The sequence below is a fragment of the Trachymyrmex septentrionalis genome, unplaced genomic scaffold (genome assembly GCF_001594115.1).
Source record: "Trachymyrmex septentrionalis isolate Tsep2-gDNA-1 unplaced genomic scaffold, Tsep1.0 scaffold11, whole genome shotgun sequence".
Taxonomy (NCBI): domain Eukaryota; kingdom Metazoa; phylum Arthropoda; class Insecta; order Hymenoptera; family Formicidae; genus Trachymyrmex; species Trachymyrmex septentrionalis.
The window spans coordinates 3799527-3824890 of NW_017304228.1; the positions used below are offsets into that span (position 1 = coordinate 3799527).

Consider the following 25364-nt stretch of genomic DNA (forward strand, 5'->3'; position numbering starts at 1 on the left):
AATAAAAATAAAAATAAAAATAAAATACAAAATAATTACAAGTTTCGGCTACCGGATTAAGCCCTCTTCAGACGTTAAAAACATATTGAAAAAAAACGGTAGTACAAAATAATTATCGCAAATGTTCGCAAATTAATAGTATTCGCAATTCAGGTGAGTCTCAATGTAGAACTCGACATTATTCACGTACGATTGATCAGTCAAAAATGTGTCATATTTTTTAAAAAGTTCTAGTTGGTAAAAAAAAGAAAAAGACTTTTTATGAAAAAGTAAACGAAAATATATTAATAACCGGAATTAGATAAGAAATAAAAACTCACCAAAAAAAAAACACATGTGTAGATTATTCAAACAAGTGTGTCCATAGAAGTATAACGAATAGTCATTGTAATACAAAAAGACAAACGGAATGCAGACGTGGAAAGCGGACATTAGGTATCGACTATTGTGCACACGCTCGCTGATATGGATCACCACGGACTGAGAGAAGAGACGAACCGTCAGTATAAAAAAAGTCAAACTTTATTTAAAAAAAGTTTAGATTTATAAAAGATGTATGGTATAATAATAAATAAGAGAAGGTATAAAGAAAAATGCAGCCTTAATATAAATTTCATATAATTTATTCACATATATTTTTTGTTTACATCTATTTATTAAAATAAATGTGTAAAAAAATTAACTAAAATTGTTAGTTTCGGACGGCAAAAAATGTTTAAATTGATAATCATAGGTTTTTTTGTACGTAGAATATAATCGAACTAATCAAACAAAATTTATAATTAACTTATGCCTAAATTTATATTGTGATTAATTTAATTAAATGATTAGTTTAATATAATAATATATATTAAGCCTAGAATTCTTGTAAAAATATTATAATATTATATACTTACAAATTACATACTTAAAAATAACGCAAGACGTATTGTAATACGCAAACCTCACATTATATAATTATATAATAAGCAAAAATCTTATTCAATAAAGAAAATGATACGGTTTAAGTATATAATTTTTAAGCACATTAAACTTTACAATATATAAAAAAGAGAACTTCGCTTAAAAGTTCCTGCAGCTTTATTCATTCGATGATGAATGTCTTCTTATATTAATTTCTTTTTTTTAAATGTAGTTAATATTTTTACAGTGAAATACAACCAACTGTTTTCCTTCGATTTTGATAAGTTTTAAATATATTAAAATATAGACAAAAATAAGAGATGTATATTTTTTTATAAATATTGTTTCGCATTGAGATGGTAAAATTCTCTCTTAAAAATATCGGTTTTTTTTTCTTTCTGAGCGAATATTATTTGAGAAACTGTCAAAAATATTAAAATTTATATTTAAAAAAATATTATAATTTTAAACTGTTTTGGTTAAAAATTGAATAATTTTAAGGGAAGATACTTTATAATTAAATAATTTAAAAAGTTTTTTATTTTTTTACAATTAAACTCTTGTTTATTATTATTAATTAAAATCTTTTTATTATTATTATAAAGTATTCTTGAAACCATTCAACTCTCTCTTTCACTCAAAACATTTTTTATATGGTATCTTTGCCGGTTTAGACGATATTCACCCAGAAAGAAAAATTTCTTAAAGGAAGGATTTCATTCCTTAATGCGCAAAAAGCCCTTATAAACAAATACGTGTATCTTACTTTCGTCTATATTTTAATATATTTAAAGCTTATTAAAATTGAAGGGGAACATTTGTATTCCTTTGTTAGGAATTTCTTTTAATTTTCTATATTTTAAGTAATTAAATCGTTCAAATGATTTTTAAAGGTATTTAGCTTGTACGCGATACAATGTTATTATTACGCTTATACATCATTTAAGTGGACAATAACAACATTAACGATAATATTTAAGTACGTTTAGCACGACGATTAGCGTATCGTTGAGATAGTCATATACGCTTAAACAAAAAATTTTAGAAAGAGATATATTCTTATAGAGAATTTTTTTTTTCAAAAACAAATTATCAGAGTAAATTATTAAAATTATTAAACAAATTGATATAGTAAATTCTTCATATAACTAAATTCCAACAACAGGAAAATTTCAAGTAAAATTGTTTAACTAAGAATTCAGGGGTAAAATGATTAGACTAAGATCATATCTTCCATGAAATTTTCATTAATGGAAATACAAATGCAAATTACGAAAGAATAGTAATAAATAATGTCGTTTGCATATTTGCATATAACTTTTTGTGACATGTTATAAATTTGTATATAATAATTGCACGGAGCAACATTATTATAATTTCCGGTCGTTCCAGTTAGTAAAGATCTTGCTCCCGAATTCGATAATGACCAGTTGTGTAGACGCAATGTTGAATAATAAATCGAAGCACTGAGGTATCATAAAGTTATTTACCGTACAATAAATTATCACACGTACGGAGACACGTACGGAGACATGTAATGAGGATTTGATTAACGAGAAACGCCGACCGTGTTCATTTTCATATATGTGAATGCGTAAATAACGATCGTAATAATTATAAAAAAAAAATCAATAACGAACAATAAAAGCCTTGAAATATTTCTCGCATTTCAAAATATCTATCTATTTTACTTTCGTTTTATCTATCAAAACACATCAATTTTTTTTAAACATTTGAAGTCGTCTTGAAACGTAAAAGGAGAAACACACAATCGTCTTAATTGTTTTTGTGGAAATGCAATTATTTATCCGCTGTTTCTTCGGTTTCTGGTTTCGTGTACAAGATTTCAGCATATTCCGTTTTGTCCTCATTAATTCGGCGAGGTGTGACACCTTGTTGTTGTTGCGTAAGATCTAATTCTGCGTATACTATTCCACCTTCACCTGTCGGAAGATTCGTTCTGCCTTCCTGCACGGCCGGCTCAACGGTATGAAGCTATATCATGGTTTTTCATATATAAAATGTGATAAAAAATGTGATAGACAATCACAAAAAAAGCAAGAATCTTAATGTTATATAGTACATTTACATTTAAATAGATATCTCTCATTTCATAAAAAAAATGAAATAGATCCAGTAAAAAGTAATTTTTATATATTCAACGAAAAATTAATATGAGGATTATATTTACATATGAGATTAAATATGAGATGTTATATTTACATAAAGATAAAATTTAGGATGTTTTAGCTGTATAGTGATGGAACAGCATGATTCCAACACTTTTTCTTTCGATGAATTTCGGAATGCAGCTCACCAAACGATTGGTTCTTATCTTCGGATCTAACCATGATAAAAGGTGTGCTCGCGCGCGCGAGTTTTCGAAACGAATTTCGTACTATTCTACGCCTAACCAGATGCGGCCATTTTAAACAATCGCTTTAAAGTGACATATTTTAAACAATCGCTTTAAAGTGACATATTGCAGATATGAGTACGTGTCAAGTAAAAACGTGTACAAAAAGTTTCCGAAAAAAAGGACGCAGAAATTTACATTTTGTCGATTTCCAAAGGAAAAAACTCATCATAATGTCATAATGATATAATGACATAGCGCTAATTTCAAATAACCGCGGCAACATGGCAGCTTCTGGATATCGCTCTTCTTATATTCAATATACGTAAGAGCACACCTTTTAACATATACTTCCATCATGAATCTAATCATATTTACGTTCAACCATTTTACAAGCAAGGGTATTAAGTTCGAAATCCATCGAAAAAGTGTTGCAACCATTCTGTCCATCAATGTACAGCTAAACGTTCAAAATTATATTTTTATGTAAATATAATGTTTAGTCATTTTAATTTTTTTGCTTGAGTGTAAAGAAAAAAAAGTTATTTATTACAGAATCTATTTAATTTTTCTATAGAATTCTGTTTACCATTATACAATATCAGCTAAAAACATTAGCTAAAAAATTTATTTTTATTTTTTTAATTTATTTTATTTGCGCGTATCAAATAAATAATCACAAATTATAATTGAGAGGAAAATATTGGGTCGTCCGGAAAGTCCGTGCGTATTTTCCGCACGGACTTTCCGGACGACCCAATAGATAATATAATAATAGAATTAAAATGCTTATAAATAAAATAGTGAGGCACCAGTAAAACTGCTGCAGCATCTACCAGAAGTGTAATAGGCTACAACAATACTAGGCTTGAATAACGAGGTTGAGATGAATATCAGTACATACCACAAAGAATAACACAAAATATAATGAGATTCACATGAATATAAGCTCATAACACATAAATAGCGCAAGAATAGCACAAAATACAATAAAAAAATCAATTTAAAAAGCCAATATCAGATAATTAGCTAACAAATTTTTATCATAAATACTCTTTAAAATCAGCTATAAAAAACAAATAATTTAAATTATTCAGTATTATTTTTTTCGATTAGATTTAGGCATTCCTCGAATAATTCAAAGGAGGATGTTAAAAAAAGGCCGATTTCTGTCCAAAAAGTAAACGGATAGTGTTTTTAATAATTTTATCTATTAATTATTTTATATATTAATTATTTTATATATTTAGGAGATTAAAATCTACAAAAAAAAACACAATTTTTTTTACTTACATTCTTTTGGGCAAAAGTCAGCCTTTTTTAATATCCTCTAAAAAAAGGCAGATTTTTGCTCAAAAAGATGTAAGTAAAAGAAATAGTTTTTTGTAGATTTTAACTTCTTGAATATAATAAAATTATTAAAAAGGTGATATGTGAGGTATATCTTGAAAGGTAAACAAGAATATTGAAATTTCTTGAAATATATCATATTTATAATTAATTTTCAAAGTGTTCTCTATCGATCCCAAACTTTTATTAACATTATCATATTCAGAAGGTCAAAATACATTAAAAAACACTATTTCTTTTACTTACAACTTTTTGGACAGAAATCAACTTCTTCTTAACATCCTCCTTTATTCAAAAATTTAGAATTAAAAAAATTAAATTTTTTTAAATGCAGAAGTTTGTCTTGTTCTTACGGTATTAATTAATCATTACTAAACTTTTTAATTTTCTATTAACATAAGTATCATAAAAACATCAAATTTATTTATAAAAACGAAATAATAATGACATAAAAGGAATAATAAATTATGAGTAAGTCATCCACATAAAAAACAGCAATTACCTTCTCGTCGTCGACGGTAACGACAGTTTTCATGGTGTCTGTATCGGCGCCGGACACTTTATCTTTGTTCCTTCCAAAGAATCGGGAGAGATTGATCCTCGGTTTCCGTTGTCCTCGGGATGATGCTCCGTCCACTTCCGATCGGGAATATCTGCCAGCGCTCTCTGTGTCACTTCTATGTACATATAAATATATATATGTATAATGAAGAGAGAATTACGTTATAAATCTTTTCTGATACGATACTTATCTCGTTGATATGATATCACGCAACAATTAATTTTACAAGAAAATAAAATATTAAATATATGCAGTGCTTATAATGTTTTCAATACAAAAAAAAATAATATAATAAGTTTTTTTTGCATTAATCGAATAGTTATTACGAAATTACTGCATGTGTGTATGCGTTCAGTCTGGTATTTTTAGTTTAGTGGATGATTCAGATTAAATGTACCATTCAGAGTTATCATATGCATGCATAAATTGCGCATGATATGTAATTAACCCGTGTCTTTGTGTCAAATATGGCATTAGTTTATTTATTAAATCTTCTTTATTTTTTTGCTATTTATCTACTTTGTCTTATGTGTAACATATCAATAAGAATTTGTAAATAGAACGATTAAAATTAAAGAGATGCACGTCGAGAATCTTTTGTAAAATGCTTGAAAAATGTGGTACTTAAAAAAATTCTATTTTTTATTTATAAAAATTCGCCGTGTTTAGATATTTTAGATTAATGATTCACGCGGATCATATGTAGCAATAATTGTAAAAATTAAATATTAATAATTATTAATATTAAATTACAAATAAGTGAAGTTTACAGAACCTATCACGTAACAGTGAATAAAGTGATATACATCATTTCTCTCGTGTCACACATGATGGAATTGATTATCCAATAAAACTTAACAGGACATTACAAAATTAATTAACTTAGCGTAGCGTTAGTCATTTAGATGCATTCAGAAGTTTTACTTTCGATAGAGTTATAATACAATATAAGCGCCGCGATTAATACAGATTGCTACATAAATTGCAACAAAACAGCAAACGCTAGACAAAGCACGCATATGAAATGAAATAAAGCACACGATACAAATACAAATAACGCTTACAATAAATAGAATAATATCTGCTTTGCTCGATCGGTTACAAATGCGATCCTCTAGAGAAATGCGGAAGAGAGAAATTTGCATGTTTTAAGCAGCGATAAGATTACATGCCACATACTGCACCGAGCAGCTTATCTTCTTTTTCTTTCTTGTCCTATTTTCATTCTATTTTCTTGCAATCAAATTGCCATATCTTTGTTCCAGATAGATGTTATCTAGTAGCAGTCATCTTACCAACGCCTCATCTTTTGCATTTATACCTTTCTTTTCTTCCATTTTATTTACGCTTTTTATAACTATCCTATCTTATCGAAATCAAATTTCATACGTAAGGTAGGAACACAGTTATTGCTATTATTACTATTTTTTTACTCGGGGACTCGTAAACCATGAACTGTGAATAACAAATGTTCTCGAGCTCTTCAGATTTTTATTGATAATAAACGTTATAAAATTGAATAGGAAGCATTGAGACTTTTGCAAATAAAAGAATCTTCTATTCTACTTCAGAAATCGTTTATCGTTTCCACTTTTTTTATAATCTTCACTCATAATCAGACTTATTGTTTATAGAAGCAAAAAAGTAGAACACAGACTAAAAAAATCATATCACTGGTGGAGAGAATCATTTTGATTTAAAGTTTTATATTGAAGCCTAATTACATTTCGCAGTAATCTGTATATGTAACACTATTGCGTAAATAAGGCACGCAAAAATTAGCTCCGATATACTAACCCCGACCTCATTCTTTGTTTTTGTTTATCTCATTGATATGACAATTAGGTCACTCATATTCAGATTACTTATATTTAGTACAATTGTCTATATAGCTTCAGCGGCGTTCAGCGTATCAGCCGGCGTCATAAGGTATCTGCACAAGAGATTTTCGATCAACACTTTATTTATATTCTTAATTACTTTAATTTGCAAGGAACCAGGAAAATTTATACTTACAAAGGGAATACTAGAAGTGAAAACGCTTTTTATTGCAAAAGATCCTTGGTACTCATATTAAATTAACTTAAGCTTAACTTAACTTCAGATATTCCTTTTTCAAAAATAAACAATGAATATGAAAATGCTGATATCATTGGACCAATTAACTACTTCCCTATTAAAAAGAATAACGTCTCAAAGTTACAATAACAAAATTATGTAATTAAGACAAGTAAATCACATAATAGATTGTTTTAAATCAGTATGTTTTTTTAAAATCTCGTGATTTGAAAAATCACATAAAAAATAATTTTCATCCTGTAATTTTATAGTTATCAAATATTAAAGAACTGAATGATAGAAATAGAAGAAAAAAAACATCATTTGATTTTTTAAAGTACGTATTTGTAAAAAATCACGTGCTGATTTGGAATAATCCGTTACGCGATTTAATTACTGCTCGATTAAAAATAATTCAAATTAAGAATAATTTTTGACATTATGAATTTGACAAATAAATTTTGTCACATAAATAAATAGTACATATATATACAGGTACAAATTCAATTCAGATTAATGTAAAATGCAATATTGTTATCTGCATTGTTGAGGTGGCGATGAAAACACATTAATCTGATTTATTTTTTATATTTATTTTATATCTATAACCGGGAAAAAGTCTGTTAATTCTTAGAACATATAGTAATATTAAATTTATTTCCTCCTTTTCTTGAGATTTGTCTTGCCAAATGATTAATTGATACCATGACTTTAACATTTATACAGGGTGTCTCGTAAGATGAGTCGGGACCATATTGGGGATGAAGAATAGATCAAAGGGAACAAAAAATTCTTGTACCATTTTGAGTTACTTGCTATAGTTTTCGAATTAGAAAAGGAACCGTCTAAGCCAATATACGGTTAAGCTGCGCCGATTCGTAGGACGGCCCATACTCGAGCTGCAGCGGCGGCGGTGCGCAGGAAGGGGAAAGAAGCGCTCGTTGCCTGGACAGCCTGGCATGGTGGTCCTATGTGATTCGCTTCTTTCCCCTCCTTGCGCACCGCTGGCGCTGCTGCTCGAGTGTGGGCCGTCCAATGAATTCGCGCGGCGCGGCTTAACCGTATATTGGTTTAGACGTTTCCTTTTCTAATTCGAAAACTATAGCAAATATCTCAAAATGGTATAAGAATTTTTTGTTCCCTTTGATCCATTCTCCGACCCCAATGTAGCCCCGACCCATCTTACGAGATATCCTGTATATACATTGTTAAGTTTTGAAGAAAGAGATCTGAATTTCTAGATTTAGAATTGCTAAGCACCAAAAATTATTTTTTGTAAAAAAACCGTAATTTAATGTTCAAAAGCACATTTCCATTTTTGTTTTTTCTGATGTAAATAGCAATTTTTTAATTACCAAATCGAAAAATGATGGACTTATTTTCGCATATATTGATAATTGTAATAAAATTGATTAATCTTTTCTAGTGTGTCCGATAAATATATCCAATATTCGAATAAATGAATAAATACAATGAATATAAATACAAGCAATAATGCAATTTTTGTATTTATATAGAAAATAAATAAATACTTTCATTTGATTTGAATATATTTGTCAATATGATTTGCGTATATTTTCGATTTTGTATTAATTTTCCATTCTGTAATTATATTATTTAATACGTTCCTTGGTGAAACAATGGGCAATAGCTTTCTCCTCAGTATAGTCATGCTTTCCAAACTTTAACTTAAAGACAAAATATTTTACCCACTGTATCAGCAATTAAGCGATTACGCTTGCTTATAAATCAAGATTATACAAAAATACACACTTTGTAAATACGTTACCAGAAGCTGACAGATAGTCCCCAACGACCTTGCTAAAAGTAAAGTAAGCATCTTATCCTATACCCAGATTCAAAGTTTTAAGTAAAAAAATTAAACTAGTAAAACAGAATTTAACATGAAACCAAAAAAATAAATGATCTACTAGAAAAGCAAATCTGAATATTTTAATTTACTACAGATCACTACACAGAGAAAAAATTGTTGTTTAAAAAAATATTATAGTTAATTCAACTAAATGCAACGATCACAGGCTATTAAGCAAATGTTTATTAATTCAAATAAATAACATATTTTAAATTACAAGATTTTGTTAACCTAAATATATAAATATTTGAACTAAATAATCACTAAGAATTAAATATATTTAGTCAAATCAACAACTTTTTTCTTAGTGTAGTTATAGTTAAGAAAAAAGGGTTGTTTTTATTAGAGTATTTTTTTTTTAGTTTACATTTTGCTTGAATGTAATATAAGTATTTGTAAAATAATTTTGAAGTATTCATAAATAAATTTTTTTTAAAAACTCATAGTTTTAGACAAATATATAAATAAACACTTTTTTTCTGAGAAAATTTTAAATCAATAAAATTTGTAACTTAATTATGAGTTTTTTTTGTATTCATCGGACACACTAATCCTTTTGTACTTTTTCTTAGTTCGTGAGCTAATAAGAACTTTTAATCTATTGTCACGTAAGATTTATTTTTGCTGGTAACGGTGAGACGAGGAACAGTTCCTAGTTTGATCAAATTGCGCAGAAAACGGGCGGCGAACAATACTTTGTTGGCCGCCGTCTTTCCGGGCAATTTAATTCAATTTTGTCCGACGAGTAAGAAAAGCGAACGCGTCGACGGACACATCTGACATTGCGAACGAGTAAAATAAAAAAGCTGCTGCTTGCCTTTTTCTAACGACATCGGCCGTAGTTTTCGATTTGCCGAGCTGAAGAAGACTAACGCCCGTCGCTGGCTCCGCGAAGTCTCTGAAAATGTGCATGCTTGGCAAAAGTCTACTGAACGACAATCGTCGAGTGACGGAAAAGCGACGAAGAGATCTTACTGTTCGTCCCTGAATCGCGTCACACAGCTAAATTAAATTAAAGCACTACGAAGAATGAAGTATTAGTTATGGTATCGATGCAGGTGTGATAGATATTGTAAGCGGGAGTGCGATAATGTGGATTAAATATTCGGTACTCACGACTCCCCAAGATTTCTGGTAGTCGAACGACCTGAAAATAATGATAAGTTTTGTTTTAATTTGATAATTAAATACGAAATTTTTTCGTAATGTCGTCATATTACAAAAATTCATCTTTAATTTTTATATTAATTTTATAAGAAGGCAGCATTGATAATAATGTGATAAAAATCATCAATTTTTTATATATGATTTAATCAATCAACATTCATATCTCTTCCTTTTTTCAGTTGTAGCAATTGCATATTATGACTACATATAATATGAAATGTAAACATTCCTCAAGTGATAATATTATAAATGTATGTTTCTGAATTCGTCAGTAAAAAAAACATAGAATCTTAAAAAAAAAACATCATTAATGTCACTTAAAAATTAATCATCATGCGATTTTAGTTGTAAAAAAATCTGTATTTTGTTTCGAGATATAAAATTAAGCATCAAATTCAATGTAATAAATATTTATGATAAAATTACAATAAGATTACGATAAATAATTTGTTTATTTTAATAAAATTCATTAGTTACAGTTTTATATACAAATATGCATGTTTTTCGCAATGTTTAGATAAAACAACATTCTTCTTATATTCTCAAATCTATTCTGAGTTGATAAAACAGCATCTGAAAATAAGTATTATATTATCACCGAAATCTTGCCAATTAGTTGTCCTTAATACTCTTCATACATAATCCACTTAAAAAATAAGGTAATTGAGTATTTAATAGGGTTGCAACGCTATCTTAAAAGATAGTAACGCTACAAACTTCAAAATTCAAGTAGCTGTAACTTCGTTAAAAATAAACAAAAATATAAGTTAAATAAAGTGTTTTACTTTTTAGGCTTCATGTCAAAACTTTTTCATTTTTGTAGTTTTTTTCTAAATTATCACTTTACCAGCTTTCCATAGAATTATTAAATAATTTATCGAGTAAATTACCATTAAATCGTTTTCATCTTTAATTTCTTTATCTAAAGTTCTAAAATTATAATGTAAAATCATTAAATAAATTTAACGTAATGGTAGGACGATACATCTCTCAACATTTGTATATTTAAAACAAATGTTTATTTCCAAAATCATACGATATCTAAGTATAATATCATAGCGACGAATGAACTTATAATTAATTATACATACAGCTCTCTATATATTAATTTCATTTGAATCCTTAGATATAATTTTTCTCGCCTATCGCATTGTATCTACAAGTAGAGATACAAAATGTTATCGTTTCTCGCGCGGTCGCAGTGTGGCTAGCTCATCTTAATTCGCGACTGTGTAACGTCATTTAAATCGTTTTGCTTGCTTAATTAGAGAGTCAGCGATCTCTGGACTATTCCTGAAACCAATCGCCAACCGGCGCCGTTTCAATTGGGCCCTTAATCGGAAATGACGTGATAACAATGTCGCGCAAACACAATTTCTCGTGGTGACCGCAATTTTCGCGCGGCATTTAATTAACTCCTAAAAATGCTTCAAAGAGAAGAGAACATCAATTGCAGGTATTTATAATATATATTTCGCGATCCGGCGCGAATCGGCGCCGCCATCGCATTCATCATCTTACTCTAGACTTACATTTTAACATAAATATATCTATATAATATAATATATATAGTATATATACCCCATTGTATGGCCAACGATCATGCTCCTTAATAACGTATGTCATCTTTCCGATAATATTATGAATTTTACAAATGTTCATTCAATCTCTAGTTGTCATAGGGTAAAGAAAAACACGTATTGAATAAAAATGTGTATATACGCATAACATCTGTAAATATATATACACGTTCGTATATATGTATATGTCTTCAAGCATGATCATCGAAATTTAAGTTGTACACATTAAAAGTATTGTTACATTACAACTAATTAATTATATAAGAATTACGCAATAAATGTATTAATATCAATAAAACGTATTAAAACTTATAGATTTGTACGCAAGTGAGTTTGCGTATAAATAATTTCATCATCTTCTTTCTTTTTTTCATATTACACACCGACGAAATCATGTTTAGCAATTTTATCAATCAAGATAAATACAATAAACAGGAATCAATAAATCAGAATAGATCGCAATCTACGACGATACTTGTCACGTGTCATGCACTTTGTAAACACCAATAATTATAAAAGCGGATGGGTATCTTGCGATTCAATTAAGTTACGTTCTTATCAAATATGTTAGGTAGTTCGCAACTTATAGATTAAGGTAAAAGTTGCACACAATATTTTCTCTTATGGCATTTTGTAAACTTGACAAAAAATTCTATTTATCAATTTTTGGCAGTGATCTTCGATATTGTTCTTGCTGTATTTCCGGAATCTGTTCGAGCTTATTTAATTTCGTGAGTGTTATTAGAACACTTTTTTTTGGTGATCTTAAATATTGTAACAGCTTCAGTTTGATTCAAATCGATAGAGATGAAATCAGAAGAACTCATAAAATTGAAATTGGTCAAAAAAATTAATTATTTCTGTGTTAATAGATTAAGTTTTACGGTAAAAATAAAATCAATAGAAGGCTTTTAATGCCCGACTTCAACAAATTCGAAGCTTTAGAACCAATTTTAAGATTTTTATGGAAGTCTTTGTGTTTGCCCAATCAAAGAGATATTCTCTCAATGATTTTTTCACGTTAATAATTTTTTATCTAACTTCAATTATTCACTGTTACTGCTTGAAAGTTTATGTGTTAAAAACGACTTTTAATTAATAAAATTTTCCAATAAATCCGTAAAAGAATCTCGAAAGCTATTTGTTTGCGCGTTTTTCCAACAGTGAGGATTTCGTGTATACACCTAGCCTAAGACGGAAAATTGAATTATTATTCGTTTTCAATCAGTTCTCTCCTCGTGTCGTTCCTTTTTTGAAACGATCGACGAAGGTCTCCTCTTTTTATTACGGAATATTGTAAAATGTTTAAAAATCTCTTTCTTGCGGATGTGACCACATATATTAATCTTAATATGTATATAAAAAATTCGGGCCGCCCTAGTGTGCTGCTCTTGTTTGCACTCGCTATAACAAGATCGTCGCGATGCAGATATACAGAACGACATCTTTTTATCTTTCTCCTTTCATGTCTTTTAGGTAAACGCACGATTTTTCCCCTTTTCCCGTTTTTTAGGCTCTATTACATACACTAACATACTGACATTAGTATACATAATATATATTACCGTGATTATACATATATAATGCATAAATTATACACATATATATTTATACTATATATTATATATTATATATACTAACAAATCGATATATTCGGGATGAAAACTGACGCGAGACATCCTCTGTGTGACGGCGCAAACGTGCTCAGCGTCGCGAACGGAACCGTTCTGTCAGTAACTCGCAAGTGCAACAACCGACGTTATTTTCCTTCTTTATACAATAACTTTCCCATATAGCACAAATCCAGCAATATTGTAGTAACATTGCAACATTCTAGAAATATTGTAGTAACATTGCAATATTACTGCAAGTTTCTATGCTGTATATGGGTGTCTTCTTCAACTTTCAACACCGCTGGAAAGTAAAGGAATGGATGGAAATAGCGGAAGAAACTTTTGCCATATTTAGTACCAAGAAATAGAACCGTGGAGGAATAAAAAGGACGAGCTTAGGGTTGAGTAAGGCAGGAATCAATAAATCAGAATGGATCGCAATTGGAGAGACGGAGGGATAAATGCCTATAACTAAACGCGCGTAATATTTCCTTCGTTTTACTATGCGGGGTATAAGGAAAAGCTTGTACTTTTGAATATAGAAAGCGGCATAGAATTGACGTCGGTCGTTCCAGCTACAAAATACTGACAAATTTATTCCGCGTTAATCCCGCTTTCCCGTTCATTACGCCTTCATCATGCGCACGTCATCCTCTCTCGTCCCTTTTCAAAAAAGTTCTATCAACTTCCGTTAAGTAAATCTCACAATCTCTGTTCTTCGATAATATCTTTCACCCTGAAAAAGTCACGGATAACGACAGGTCGACTCGGCAATTGGAGTGCAAGCGCAGATAAGTGTGTCACTCACTCGATCGACATTCACGAGTTGCAAGCCAAATGCCTCCGACGTAGAATATATATATAATATCGTTTTTTATTCGCGATCTCATACCGTTATATTTATAATATTTATTATTTTATTTATATTTATATATATCTTTATTTATTTATTTATATTTATATATATTTAGAGTATGTACAACACGCAGTAAAGAGATTCAACCGTTGGGACCGACGAGTTTGCATCGGAGTTCTCCTTCAAAATTCGCCCGAAACATGCGCTTCAGAATGCGATCAATTCTTTACTCATATTCTTAATAATCGTATCGTATCCCTGACAAGAACCTCGATAATCCCATCGGTCTTAGCACGGCCCTTTTCTTGTAAGTGAAAACACGAATGCATCCGGAAAGAAACGGCGAAGGAGCGTGCAGAATTCGGAAATGTATGATTGATGAATGGAACATGAGAAAATCCGTCCTTTGGTTCTTATTCGATTTTTTTCTTTCACGCGATGCCGACGAGACCTACATTGTATATTGTGTGTGTATGTGTATGCGTACATGTAAGTGTGTGTAAATATGTACCAGTATTTCATTTAAATTTGCACAATTGCGTTTAGTGATTAGCTAAAGAAAAATTTGTACGAAAGTACAAACGATACTTATTGTCGAAGGAAACAATAAGATAATATTTACGACGCCCACCTCGAACGAAAAGAAACTTCTTCTCGTAGTGTCATAGATGCGTCGTAAAAAATATTTCCAGTAAATGCGTATAGAATGTCTCTGTAAGGTTTGCATCGAAATAAGAACGTATTTCCTTATATAAATAAGAATAAAATAACAGAGAATTGAAAATTCATTGCTGTATTCCGTAATTCTTTAGACAGTGGATTAAATTGACAGTGGATTAAGAAATATGTTTATTGTAGACTCACTCAATTATAAATTTCTATGTTAAATAATTCAATTTTTTTAATATTACAAATTTCTGTAAATTTGGATTATTTATATTAAAATATCTTCACTTATATCTTCACTTAATATCTTTACTTTTATAATTATTGTTTATACAAGTTGTCATTTTGATTTCTTGAAATTAATTAGCTTTTTTAAATTAATACAAATTTAATTAAAATGAGGATTTACAGTTATTAATGTTGAACACCCAACTACCAGCTCCGAAGGATTAACATTAAATATGTTGATTTCATTAAAAAAAAAAAAATTATTTTTAAAAATGAAATTATATTAAATTAAAATCAAATATTGCTAGAAAAATAAAATATTTTTTATTTACATTTTAATCTCTATTAGGGTTTCTTTAAAATAATTAAACTAAATAATTATAAATATCATAATTTCAATTTTTTAAACTTTATCGCTTCAAAAAAGCTCGATGCAAACCTCTCAATAATTCCGTAATATGTGTATATTATTGGATGGAAAATATATTTAATACCACGCTGCTGGTAATATATTCGAAGATTCGATATATTTAATATGAAATACCTTTCGCACAAATTTTTTATATGACAAGTTTCAAAAATTTGATTATCACAATTGTACTTATAAACTCATATCATTCCCTTAGATATGATTCAACTTGTACGAACAGCTCATTAATTATATTTGCTATCCAATAAGTGAAATAGGTTGCGAGTGTTGTTGAAAAAAAAAAAGGTTTTAATTTACTGAAATTAAAAGATACGTCTTTTTTATATAAAAATTTCGTAGTTATCTGTAATAACCACAAGTGCCGCTCTTACAAATAGTAGCCATGTACATGTATTGTAGAAAATACGCAGAATGAAAATGTTACGTCAAACGGAGATTACCGGTTGATATATAATACTGTCTAGTGACGTATGGAGGGATATAATTTGTTTTATCATATATATCATAAGAATATCTTATTGGCTCGATTATGTTCGTCAATCGTATGATCCACGGTCGGATTCGAATGTATTTCTTGTATTTATTAAACGCCGCATATAAAATCGCACTTTTTATAAAACGCAATAATTATTACATATAATTCGTTTCATAAATGAGATTCTTTCTAAGTGAAATTCATATCTTATAAGCTTGCGTAATAATCGAAACGTCATTAAACGTTTAATCACTATAACTATATACAGGATGTTTCGTAAATTGCATAAGTCAGGAAGACAGGAACATAAAACTGAACGGTAGTAAGATCGTAAAAATTAAAAATGTTCAACAGAAATTAAAATTTTAAATGAATATATTTTAAAATAATTATTTTATTATGTTTTTTCGACAAATCAATAGACTCCTGTCTACACAAACTCGTTAGAATTAGACAAGTAAGTAAACATGTAACTCCTGTTTAAGAACTTACGCAACATTCCGTATATTTGCGCAATGATCTTATAGTATTCTATGTATACATGTAAAAAGATTTCTCTCCGATAAAATACATTTAAGTAAAGCACACAGTAAAATACGTCAGGAATGTTACAATATTCATAAAAATGTTACAGTACAAAAGACATTGGATAATAAGTGTCTAATAATATAAAGATACAATCGCATCTTCGATCTCGAAATTTCGCGAACATCGCTTCTACTGTTCGTTTATATGCTTTCGTCGCATTTACAAAAGTATCTTAAAATCTCAAAATTCGTTTTTCACGTGGTAAAAATTTCGTAGTACTAAGATCAGAGAGGGCATATAATAAAAATGTTAAGATAGAAAAAAAATCTCTTTCATCGAGATTCGACCGTTTTGAAAATCAACGCCGAAAACGCGATGTTGCGTTTCGTAGAGAACCAAAAGATGTGTGATCACAGTATTATGCACGTTTTCCACAAAGATGCACGAAAACATTTCGAGTAAATTCAAGGGAAATATCTTAAGGAATGTGTTCTTTTACCTTAGCGATAAAAATACGCACACACGTATTACGTGCCTGATATATACGTACGTTTCCTGTATGTATATAGTTTTAAAAAAGCAAAGAAATTTTAAAGTTTTCAATAAAAAGTGTTATCAATTTTAAAGTTTCTTTAAATTCATCAGATTAAACGTCAATAGCAGATTTTCAAGATACAAATTGGAGACAAATTCAAATACCAGATTATCCAGTATTATTATAAATTTTGAATTGACAGTTCTTAGGATTTGAAAATAATTTTTTAAATTAAATGGAGTTTAATTAAAATTAAATATTTTTTTAAATTGATAAATTTATTTTAATATTTACTTTTTAGACTTCAGCCTTTAATTTTTTAATTTTAAGTTTTACTGTAATTTAAAAAATTTTGACTTAATTATTAACTCTATTTAATTTAACTAATACTTCAATTCCTCCTCCCAATACTTTCAATTCCTAAAGACTGATTCAAAATTCAAAGCTGCAATTGGCGATTAATGAGGCAAAAGTAGAACACATTTTATAAACAAAAATAAAGCTCTTGTCAATGATTTAATAAGCGTGCAAATATCTATGTGTGTGCGTATGTAATGTCTCGTTGTATATAACAATTAATGTGTATGCGTGTATATGTGTGTGTGTTTTTAATAGTGTACTTTTTATTAAAAGTTCGCACGGCTGCGTAATTTGATTTGTTCCAGTTATCGTGAGGATGCCTATCGTGATTCGGGGAGGCGCGTCCCCGCGCGAAATTTGTCATAGCTACTTCATAATCATCGCTAAGTCCAGCATGAAAAATCACATGCGTCCAGTGACGAGCAAATCGCGGTGAAAATCTTCTGATCTCGATATTTATTCGTAAAAAAAGAAAAATTTAAAAGATTTACATTATATCCACTCTTTTCTTACAAAAGAGATTCTAGTTTTTAAATATTTTATATAAAATTACATAATTAATATGGTTAGATCAGAGTATAATAATAAACTCAGTTCTCGAAATCTTAACAAATACCTCAGTAAATATGTCTAAAATTATGCGTGTACGCACCATCTTGAGATCCTGTTAATACGCATACACGCATAAAATAAAAGAAATGAAAATCGAATTTGCCGAGCAATTTTATTCTTATTATACTAGCGATTGAGGGGAGATTCGGAACATCATAGCCGAATATATCGACGGATCGAGAACCAAGTTTCCTCGACGCGAACACTTACGGTCGGTACTATAAAGGTCTAACCGGCTGTCATCAGAAAAAATGAGAAGGCGACGCATAATTCGTTTCTCAGCTAAAAGTTTCGACAACGATTTTTGCTGTCGATCGATTTAACGTGCGCACAGGTTTTCGAGAGCTATTTCGTCAGATATTTTCACGATCGTTCTTTTGTATCTAAAGTACGATATAGTTAAGAAAATGACATCATTCATGTATTGCAAGGGCGTTCACAGGATGAAAGGCATTTATCGACAATAGAAAATTTATCAGAATTATAAGTAAAAATTGAAAAAAATAACTTAGCTTTTTCATTGAAACTTCTAAGAAACAAAATTAAATGTAATGAAACTTTCAAGAAAAAACTGAAGAAATTTATCGTATGAAAAAGTGATTAATATTTGTCATTTTTATGTTACAAAAAAATTTTCTGTAACTTCAAATATTGTTTTCCTTTATCACTGTTAAAATAAATATATTCAATATTAACAACTTTTAGCATTGTCAAGATAGACAATATTTTAACCCTCTCATTTTCAAATTACCTTTACATTTTAAAACCACTTTTATATTTATATGCATTGATACAGTGATACAATAGATTACACGTCTTATATATATATTTCTTTTAATTTCATATAATATAATATAATCTCTTGTTATCTTTTCGTCTCTTATATAATCTTTTTAAGTCTTTCTAGTCCATCGTGTTATATAATTACCCTAGGCATTTCATAGAATCACATTCAAACAAGTCAATTATACGACAAAGTCGTTTTACGGAAATTTTACATATAACTCTCTAATTTATATATTCTTACACATAATCTCTTAATATAGTTGCTCTTTTGGCGCGGAGAACGAGAGGGTTAAAATTATTCTATCTTATTCATCCTGTGAGAATGGAAATGAGAAATAAGTAGCGTATCGCTCTACGAGTCAACTTTCGATTGCAAACGCTTAACGAAAGTGTCCGCACGTTTTGCACGCAAAAACGGAAATCACCAGGGGAAACTTGGATCGTTACTGCTAAAGTCTGACGCGGTAAAGACAGCTCGGTTTTCCTGCGTACGAAGGAAAGGTAAAGAGAGAGAGAGAGAGAGAGAGAGAGAGAGAGAGAGAGAGAGAAAAGAGAAAGAGAGAGACAGAAGAAACGAGGCGAGAGGAATGCGTCCCTTCTCTTGTCTTTTTTTTTCTTTCTTTAAATCTCTCTCTTAGACGGGCGTGTCCGTCTTCTCATCCTTCTTGGTGTCTTTGATGTCCGTACGGCCGTTCACGTATTCGGTGCTCGTGTGTATTGGATTCTCTTGGCCACCCTGCGGCAACTTCTCGTCGATGATACGCGGGTCCTCCTGATCCTCGTCCTCATCGCCGGGCGTGATGTGCGCCTCGCTTCCGGCGCCGACGTCATCCGCAGTCTCCTCGTCGCGACGCCTCGCTGCAACAAGCAACGCCACGATCGGTCAAGGCAAATGTGCGTGTGTGGGCATTCTATCTTTCTCTCTTTTTCTCCCGGTTTTTATCACCGTTTTTTTTTTATAAACGCTTTGCGAATGCGATATCGCCGTTCGCGTCGACTATCGAACGCCGTTTATCTTGTCAATGAATCAATATTACCCGGGTGTCTATCTGTCACGCGACGTCTTCTTGTACACCTCGCAGCTAAGCGAATATTTTGTTCTTGCGAAACATAATTTATATCTCGCCATAAAATATCTCGGTTAGTGATACTACTCGCGAGACTGCAAGATGGAAAGCTTGAAACATTAATCTTTTAACGTTCATTCAATTCGCGCGAATCGAAATTTTAAGTTGATCTTGATTTGTTATTCTAACTGAACGAGAAAAATTGTAAACTCGATTATTAAAAAGTATCATGTGTTCTTTTGGACTTTTCTATGGAGTTAGGTATTTAATGCGCTTTTAATATGGAAGTCTCTAATATTCATTACGCGATTAACAGTTCCTAATGCAAATTGTCCGAGGCACATTATATCGTGCTGCATTACTGCGTTTCAAAGTGTATCAAGTGTGTTCAGTGTAAATGTTATGATGCCCGATGTAAAAAGGCATTACTGTATCTAATTATGTTATCTATAGCTACTGAGATAAGACATTCAATTTGCATCGCTCGTGCGTTACATAAATATATATATAAAGAGTACGAATTAACGATTGTCAAAAATATGTATTGTAACATTCACAGGCATAATCAATCCCACTAACATACAAATCTCGATCCAAGCAAAATAAATCCGAGTAATTAAAAGCACGTCATCGCATCTCTCGACGCTAATTGGCAAATATAGCAAAGGATACACACGCAATCTGCGCACGGGGGAGATATAAATAAACAGTAAAGGGTTTCTGAGGTGACAAACATGCTTGTACGATCAGAATCTGAAGGGGCGAAAGAAGGAAAAATCGCAATTCCAATTGTAACAAAAAAAGACGCTAAAACGGTGACGAGCAGTGTCAGAAAGTACGCGGAAGGTAATTGGTATTGGACGAACCGGTCGTTTCTGCTCGGGAATAATTTCATCACACTTGCCTTTGCCGATTGCTTATCGTTGCTTGTTGCGAGAAAGAAAAGAAAAGGAACGCTATGTGTTCTCGTTCAATGGCTTACAACGTGTTCGCATCACTTGATTTTCTAATGGTATCGCAGCTTTGTATCGTAATCCTTGCCACAGATTTTGCAGCGGTATCCATATGTGCAGAAATAAATAATAATACATATTTATTATTACTAATTTCATAATATAGTACTTTTGCAATGTAAGCGAAGAACGATTAAGCCGATACCGTGACGATATTACACAATGCATGCTGACAAATTAAATTACGTCGTGTAAAACAGGCTATAAGGCTCGCACGAGAGACATGTACAAGACAATTGTGAACACGTTGCAATAAGTATGCTTAAATTACCGTTAAATAACTACGGAGCAGATATTGTTGACATGCAGATGAAATTCGATAACCGTGTATCAAATGCGATTCGGATAAGGAATAATAGTTATCGATTTGGTATCGATGATGGAAGTCATAACCAAAGATTGCCGGGCGGTACTGTACAAAAAAAAAATGGAAATATAATTTAATAATGTATCTAAAAATATATATAAGTATTTCAATTTTATACGTATACTTCAATTACTTTAGAAATAACATAAAAATTAATTAGTAAATATTTTCTTCATTAAAAAAGATTAAATAAAGTCACTAAAATAAAAACAATATAGGTATTGAGAGATAAAAACAATATATTAATAAAAGCAATTGAAAGTCAGTGTGGTAAACAATACGTAAAAAAAATGTATAATTTACTGGATGTAATTATATAATTAATATAAAATTCAGATTAAATAAACTAACTGTTATTCCTAACTTTAATCATGCGCGTTTCAATTGATCCTATGCTTTGTGTTTACCGCTTCGTTTAGCAACACGTAACAGAAAATGGAACGACTGTCAGATTGTGAATTCAAATGTCAAATTTACTCTGCAGTCCAGGGCTTATCGGAATATTTAAAAACATTCCTATGGAATAATTAAACGTAGGGGTGAAATATCGGGAGAACGATTTTTTTAACGTTCGGGCGTTTTTAATTGCCCGAAATAGTGTTGGTCGTAAAAGTTTCGCCGTTAAACTCCGCGGTTTCTACCGGAATTCTCGATACGCGTGATACATTGATATTATTTCGATTACGGCCCGTAAATTACGAAATATTGTGAGAGAAAATATAGAATATTTCTTGTTAAAGAAAGTGAATTCTTAAAACTGCCAAGCGCGCTAAAGTGACTTTAATCTTTCTCCATTACGAAAATGTCTTTCATGCTTCGTGAAAAATATTCCTTTTTTCCCTGGCTTACTGGGTATCATATTTTGCGCAGGTCTTTCTAAGTCTCCTCTTCATAAATACAGGCAAGATAGTAGTTTGCGATTCCATGCCAAAAGTAGCCATAAAACAACGCGGAAGAGAGAAGAAACGGGCAAAAATCGTGAGCGTTACAGCCTCGAACTTGGCCAACGAAAGCGAAAATGCGGCGGAAGCACGATCGATTAATCGGAGGAAACGATATTTATCGGCGATATAAAACGCAAGCTATAAATCGATAAAACGGTTCGGTATCGACACGTGTCACAAATAAAAATGATAGTGCGGCGTAAAAATTTGAGAACACGTCAGGGAGGTCTTGCAAGATGAGAAGCATGAGGAGAGCAGAAGCGAAAAGTGTATTAAATTTGAAGGGGAGGGTCTACCACTCAAACGAGTAGACGGGTCCGCGGTCGTCGATAAGCCGGCGCTGAAAGTGATGGCGCGGAGAGAACGAGAGAGGGTGTCATGAGGCTGATAAAAATGATCGCGAAGAAAAAAGGGTGACGAGCGAGCGGACGGGTCGATGATGAACGAGAACGAGCATTGTTTTAAAGAAATAGGGGAGGGGGTGGGTAGGTTGTCAGGGGAAAGAAGGTATTTCGACCTGCCTGAGGTGACTTACCCCTGGACAGTGTCATGCCTAGAGTACGGAATCGCAAGGTAATCGTTGGCGTATCTCCGTATTCTTTACTTGGCCCGACTCGCATGCTGTCCTATATCGGCGTAGCGGCACAACACATAAGATATTTGTATACGTTCAGATATAAAAATATACTCTTATTGTATATTAGATATACGTATATATATAATATATATATATATATATATATATATATATATATATATATATATTAAGATATACGACGAATAGCGTTACAGTTGCTTCAGAGCGTACTAATTAAACTCAGTATATACGTTTCTACTGCACGCGCATACTGTGATACCGCTGTGATAATTACCTCGCGTTTAGGCTAATCGCATACTGCAGACATTGCGATCCACGCGATCGTAGCGCAACGTTAACGGAAACAATAGTAACGAACTATGTGGTAATAAAGTAACAACAACAGCGACAACAACAATCACAACAAGAAAGTGACGAGTGATACATAAGTTGTTTCATCGCATTTCAACTTTTACGTCGAGCAATATTATTTCACTTTCATATCATTTCATGTTATACCGATCATATTTTCTCTAGATATTCTCGAATGTCGAGGAAACTTACTTTCATTATTTATATTGTATCTATTAATGGATATTGTACGTGAAGCTTTAGAAATTTTCTCGAATTATTTACGTTCGCGAAGCAAATGAAGACAAACTTCTATTTTCGTTTACTATATATAAATGTCGAATAAATGTCACAGCGCAGTCAACTTATTTAAATAAAATTAACATTAAAACCATAAATGTCATGAATGAGTGCAAACTAAATTACGATGATAACTTTAACGGCTTATTCTCTACTTATTTGACATTTTCTCTCTTCCTGTATTATAGTAAATCTTGATATACTGACACAGAAAGAATTATTTTGCGCGGAAGTATTTAAAAAATTTAATTATTTAAAAATTTAGATGTAGATCTAAAAATACTTTTGTTGGACTATCAAAACAATTATGTAGAAGATAGTTATTAGAATGTTGAAATGTTTTTTATAGCATTGCCTACCATACTTGAATCTTTTGCATAATTATTTTGATGGTTCAACAAAGTTATTTTTCGATTTGTATCTATAATAGCTAAATTTTTTAACATTTCAGCAAAATCGTTCTGTAATATTCAGTGCAATAAGTTTTTTTTCGTCTAATATTAAATTTATCCTATTGATTTCTATACTTTGAAATTACTTTTAAATAATTATGAACATTTATGAATTTAATTAAAATTCTAAAAACAGGAGAGATGTAAAAGAAATATAAACGAAATAAACTACTATTTTTACTATCAAAAAAATTCTTTTTTTTTTTAGTTGTGCGACTCATCTTTTTCCCGAATCTTATTTTTCGTATAATTTGCTGTATAAGTTCCGATAACTTTAATGAGCTCGTATTTATTCCAAGAAGTTTCTCGTCCTGCGCAAACGATGTCTTTTACTCAAATTTTACGATATTTCCGGCTTTACAATGTTTGCATTCCTCGACCGTTCCCGCGCAACCAAATCGTTAGGGAGTACAAAAGAAAAATGATAAGACTGACATATATACATATATAATATGTAGCATATATAATCTAAATAGGGTCTTTCTTTACCGAGTATCTACATTTTTAAATTGCTCACCTGCAAAACACCAGCGGCCAGTCGCGCGTGCAAAGATTACGAGGAAAATAATGAGTAAAAGCACCAGAACGCCCACGACGATACCAATGATGGATCCAGCGTCCAAATCAACGCCTGCAAATCGCAGAAAAAAATGCCTCTTGTTATCGTAATTCTTTGTACTTGTGTGACATTTGATGTTATATCAATGCCTTGGAAAGCAACGATGGAATCTTCTGGTACGAAATTAAAAGAATAAGAATGCCGCATATGAAATATTTGAGATCGAAATTTTGAAGTGTTAAAACTAATAACTTTTATTTGCAATAATGGAATGTCTATGATAAACCAAACTATACGTAAGTAGTAAAATGCTGACAAGCATTTTAGAAATTATTTATAGAGTCTTTCTTAGTATTTAAAAAAATTTTTTATTTTGAGATTTTTTTCAATGACAATAATTGAATAAAAGAATAAATAATTAATATTATATTCATTTATAATTATAACAAACTATTTTTTACAATTCAATATAAACAAAAATTTTTTATTTTTTTAATCTTCTTTTCTCAAAGTTCTTCAATATTTTCGTTTCCAAGGTACTAATATGTATAGGTACCTATATAATATATTGATGATATTTTACGCAAATATTTATAAAATATTTAGCAATAATTATACCATTATATAAAATCTCTTTACAATTTTAATTGGCTGTAATATATTTTTGATCAATATTTTATTTTCCAAAATATCAATAATTTTCCAATATTTTCAACAAAATCGCATTTTTAATTAACTAAGTAAATTTTATTTTTCCGTGAAATTTTTATAGGTATTAAATTAGAAACTTATAAAA

At 30.6% G+C, this 25364-nt stretch overlaps 1 protein-coding gene across 6 annotated transcripts in view; it reads right to left on the bottom strand.

Annotated features, from left to right (window-relative positions):
* Positions 1 to 2110: 2110 nt before the first annotated feature.
* Positions 2111 to 25364, bottom strand: part of LOC108750552 (fasciclin-3) — a 391231-nt gene continuing 367977 nt past the window's right edge. For 2 of the 6 annotated variants that reach the window (XM_018490055.1, XM_018490051.1), the window contains 5 exons: positions 24527 to 24640; positions 10219 to 10249; positions 9920 to 10000; positions 5112 to 5286; positions 2111 to 2898 (listed from right to left, as the gene is read on the bottom strand). In XM_018490055.1, coding sequence (XP_018345557.1) covers positions 2704 to 2898; positions 5112 to 5286; positions 9920 to 10000; positions 10219 to 10249; positions 24527 to 24640 — 596 coding nt within the window. In that variant the 3' untranslated portion in view covers positions 2111 to 2703. Of the gene's footprint in view, positions 2899 to 5111; positions 5287 to 9919; positions 10001 to 10218; positions 10250 to 19510; positions 19797 to 24526; positions 24641 to 25364 lie in introns of those variants that run through there. The other 4 variants (XM_018490065.1, XM_018490073.1, XM_018490083.1 and 1 more) reach the window with 2 other exon arrangements.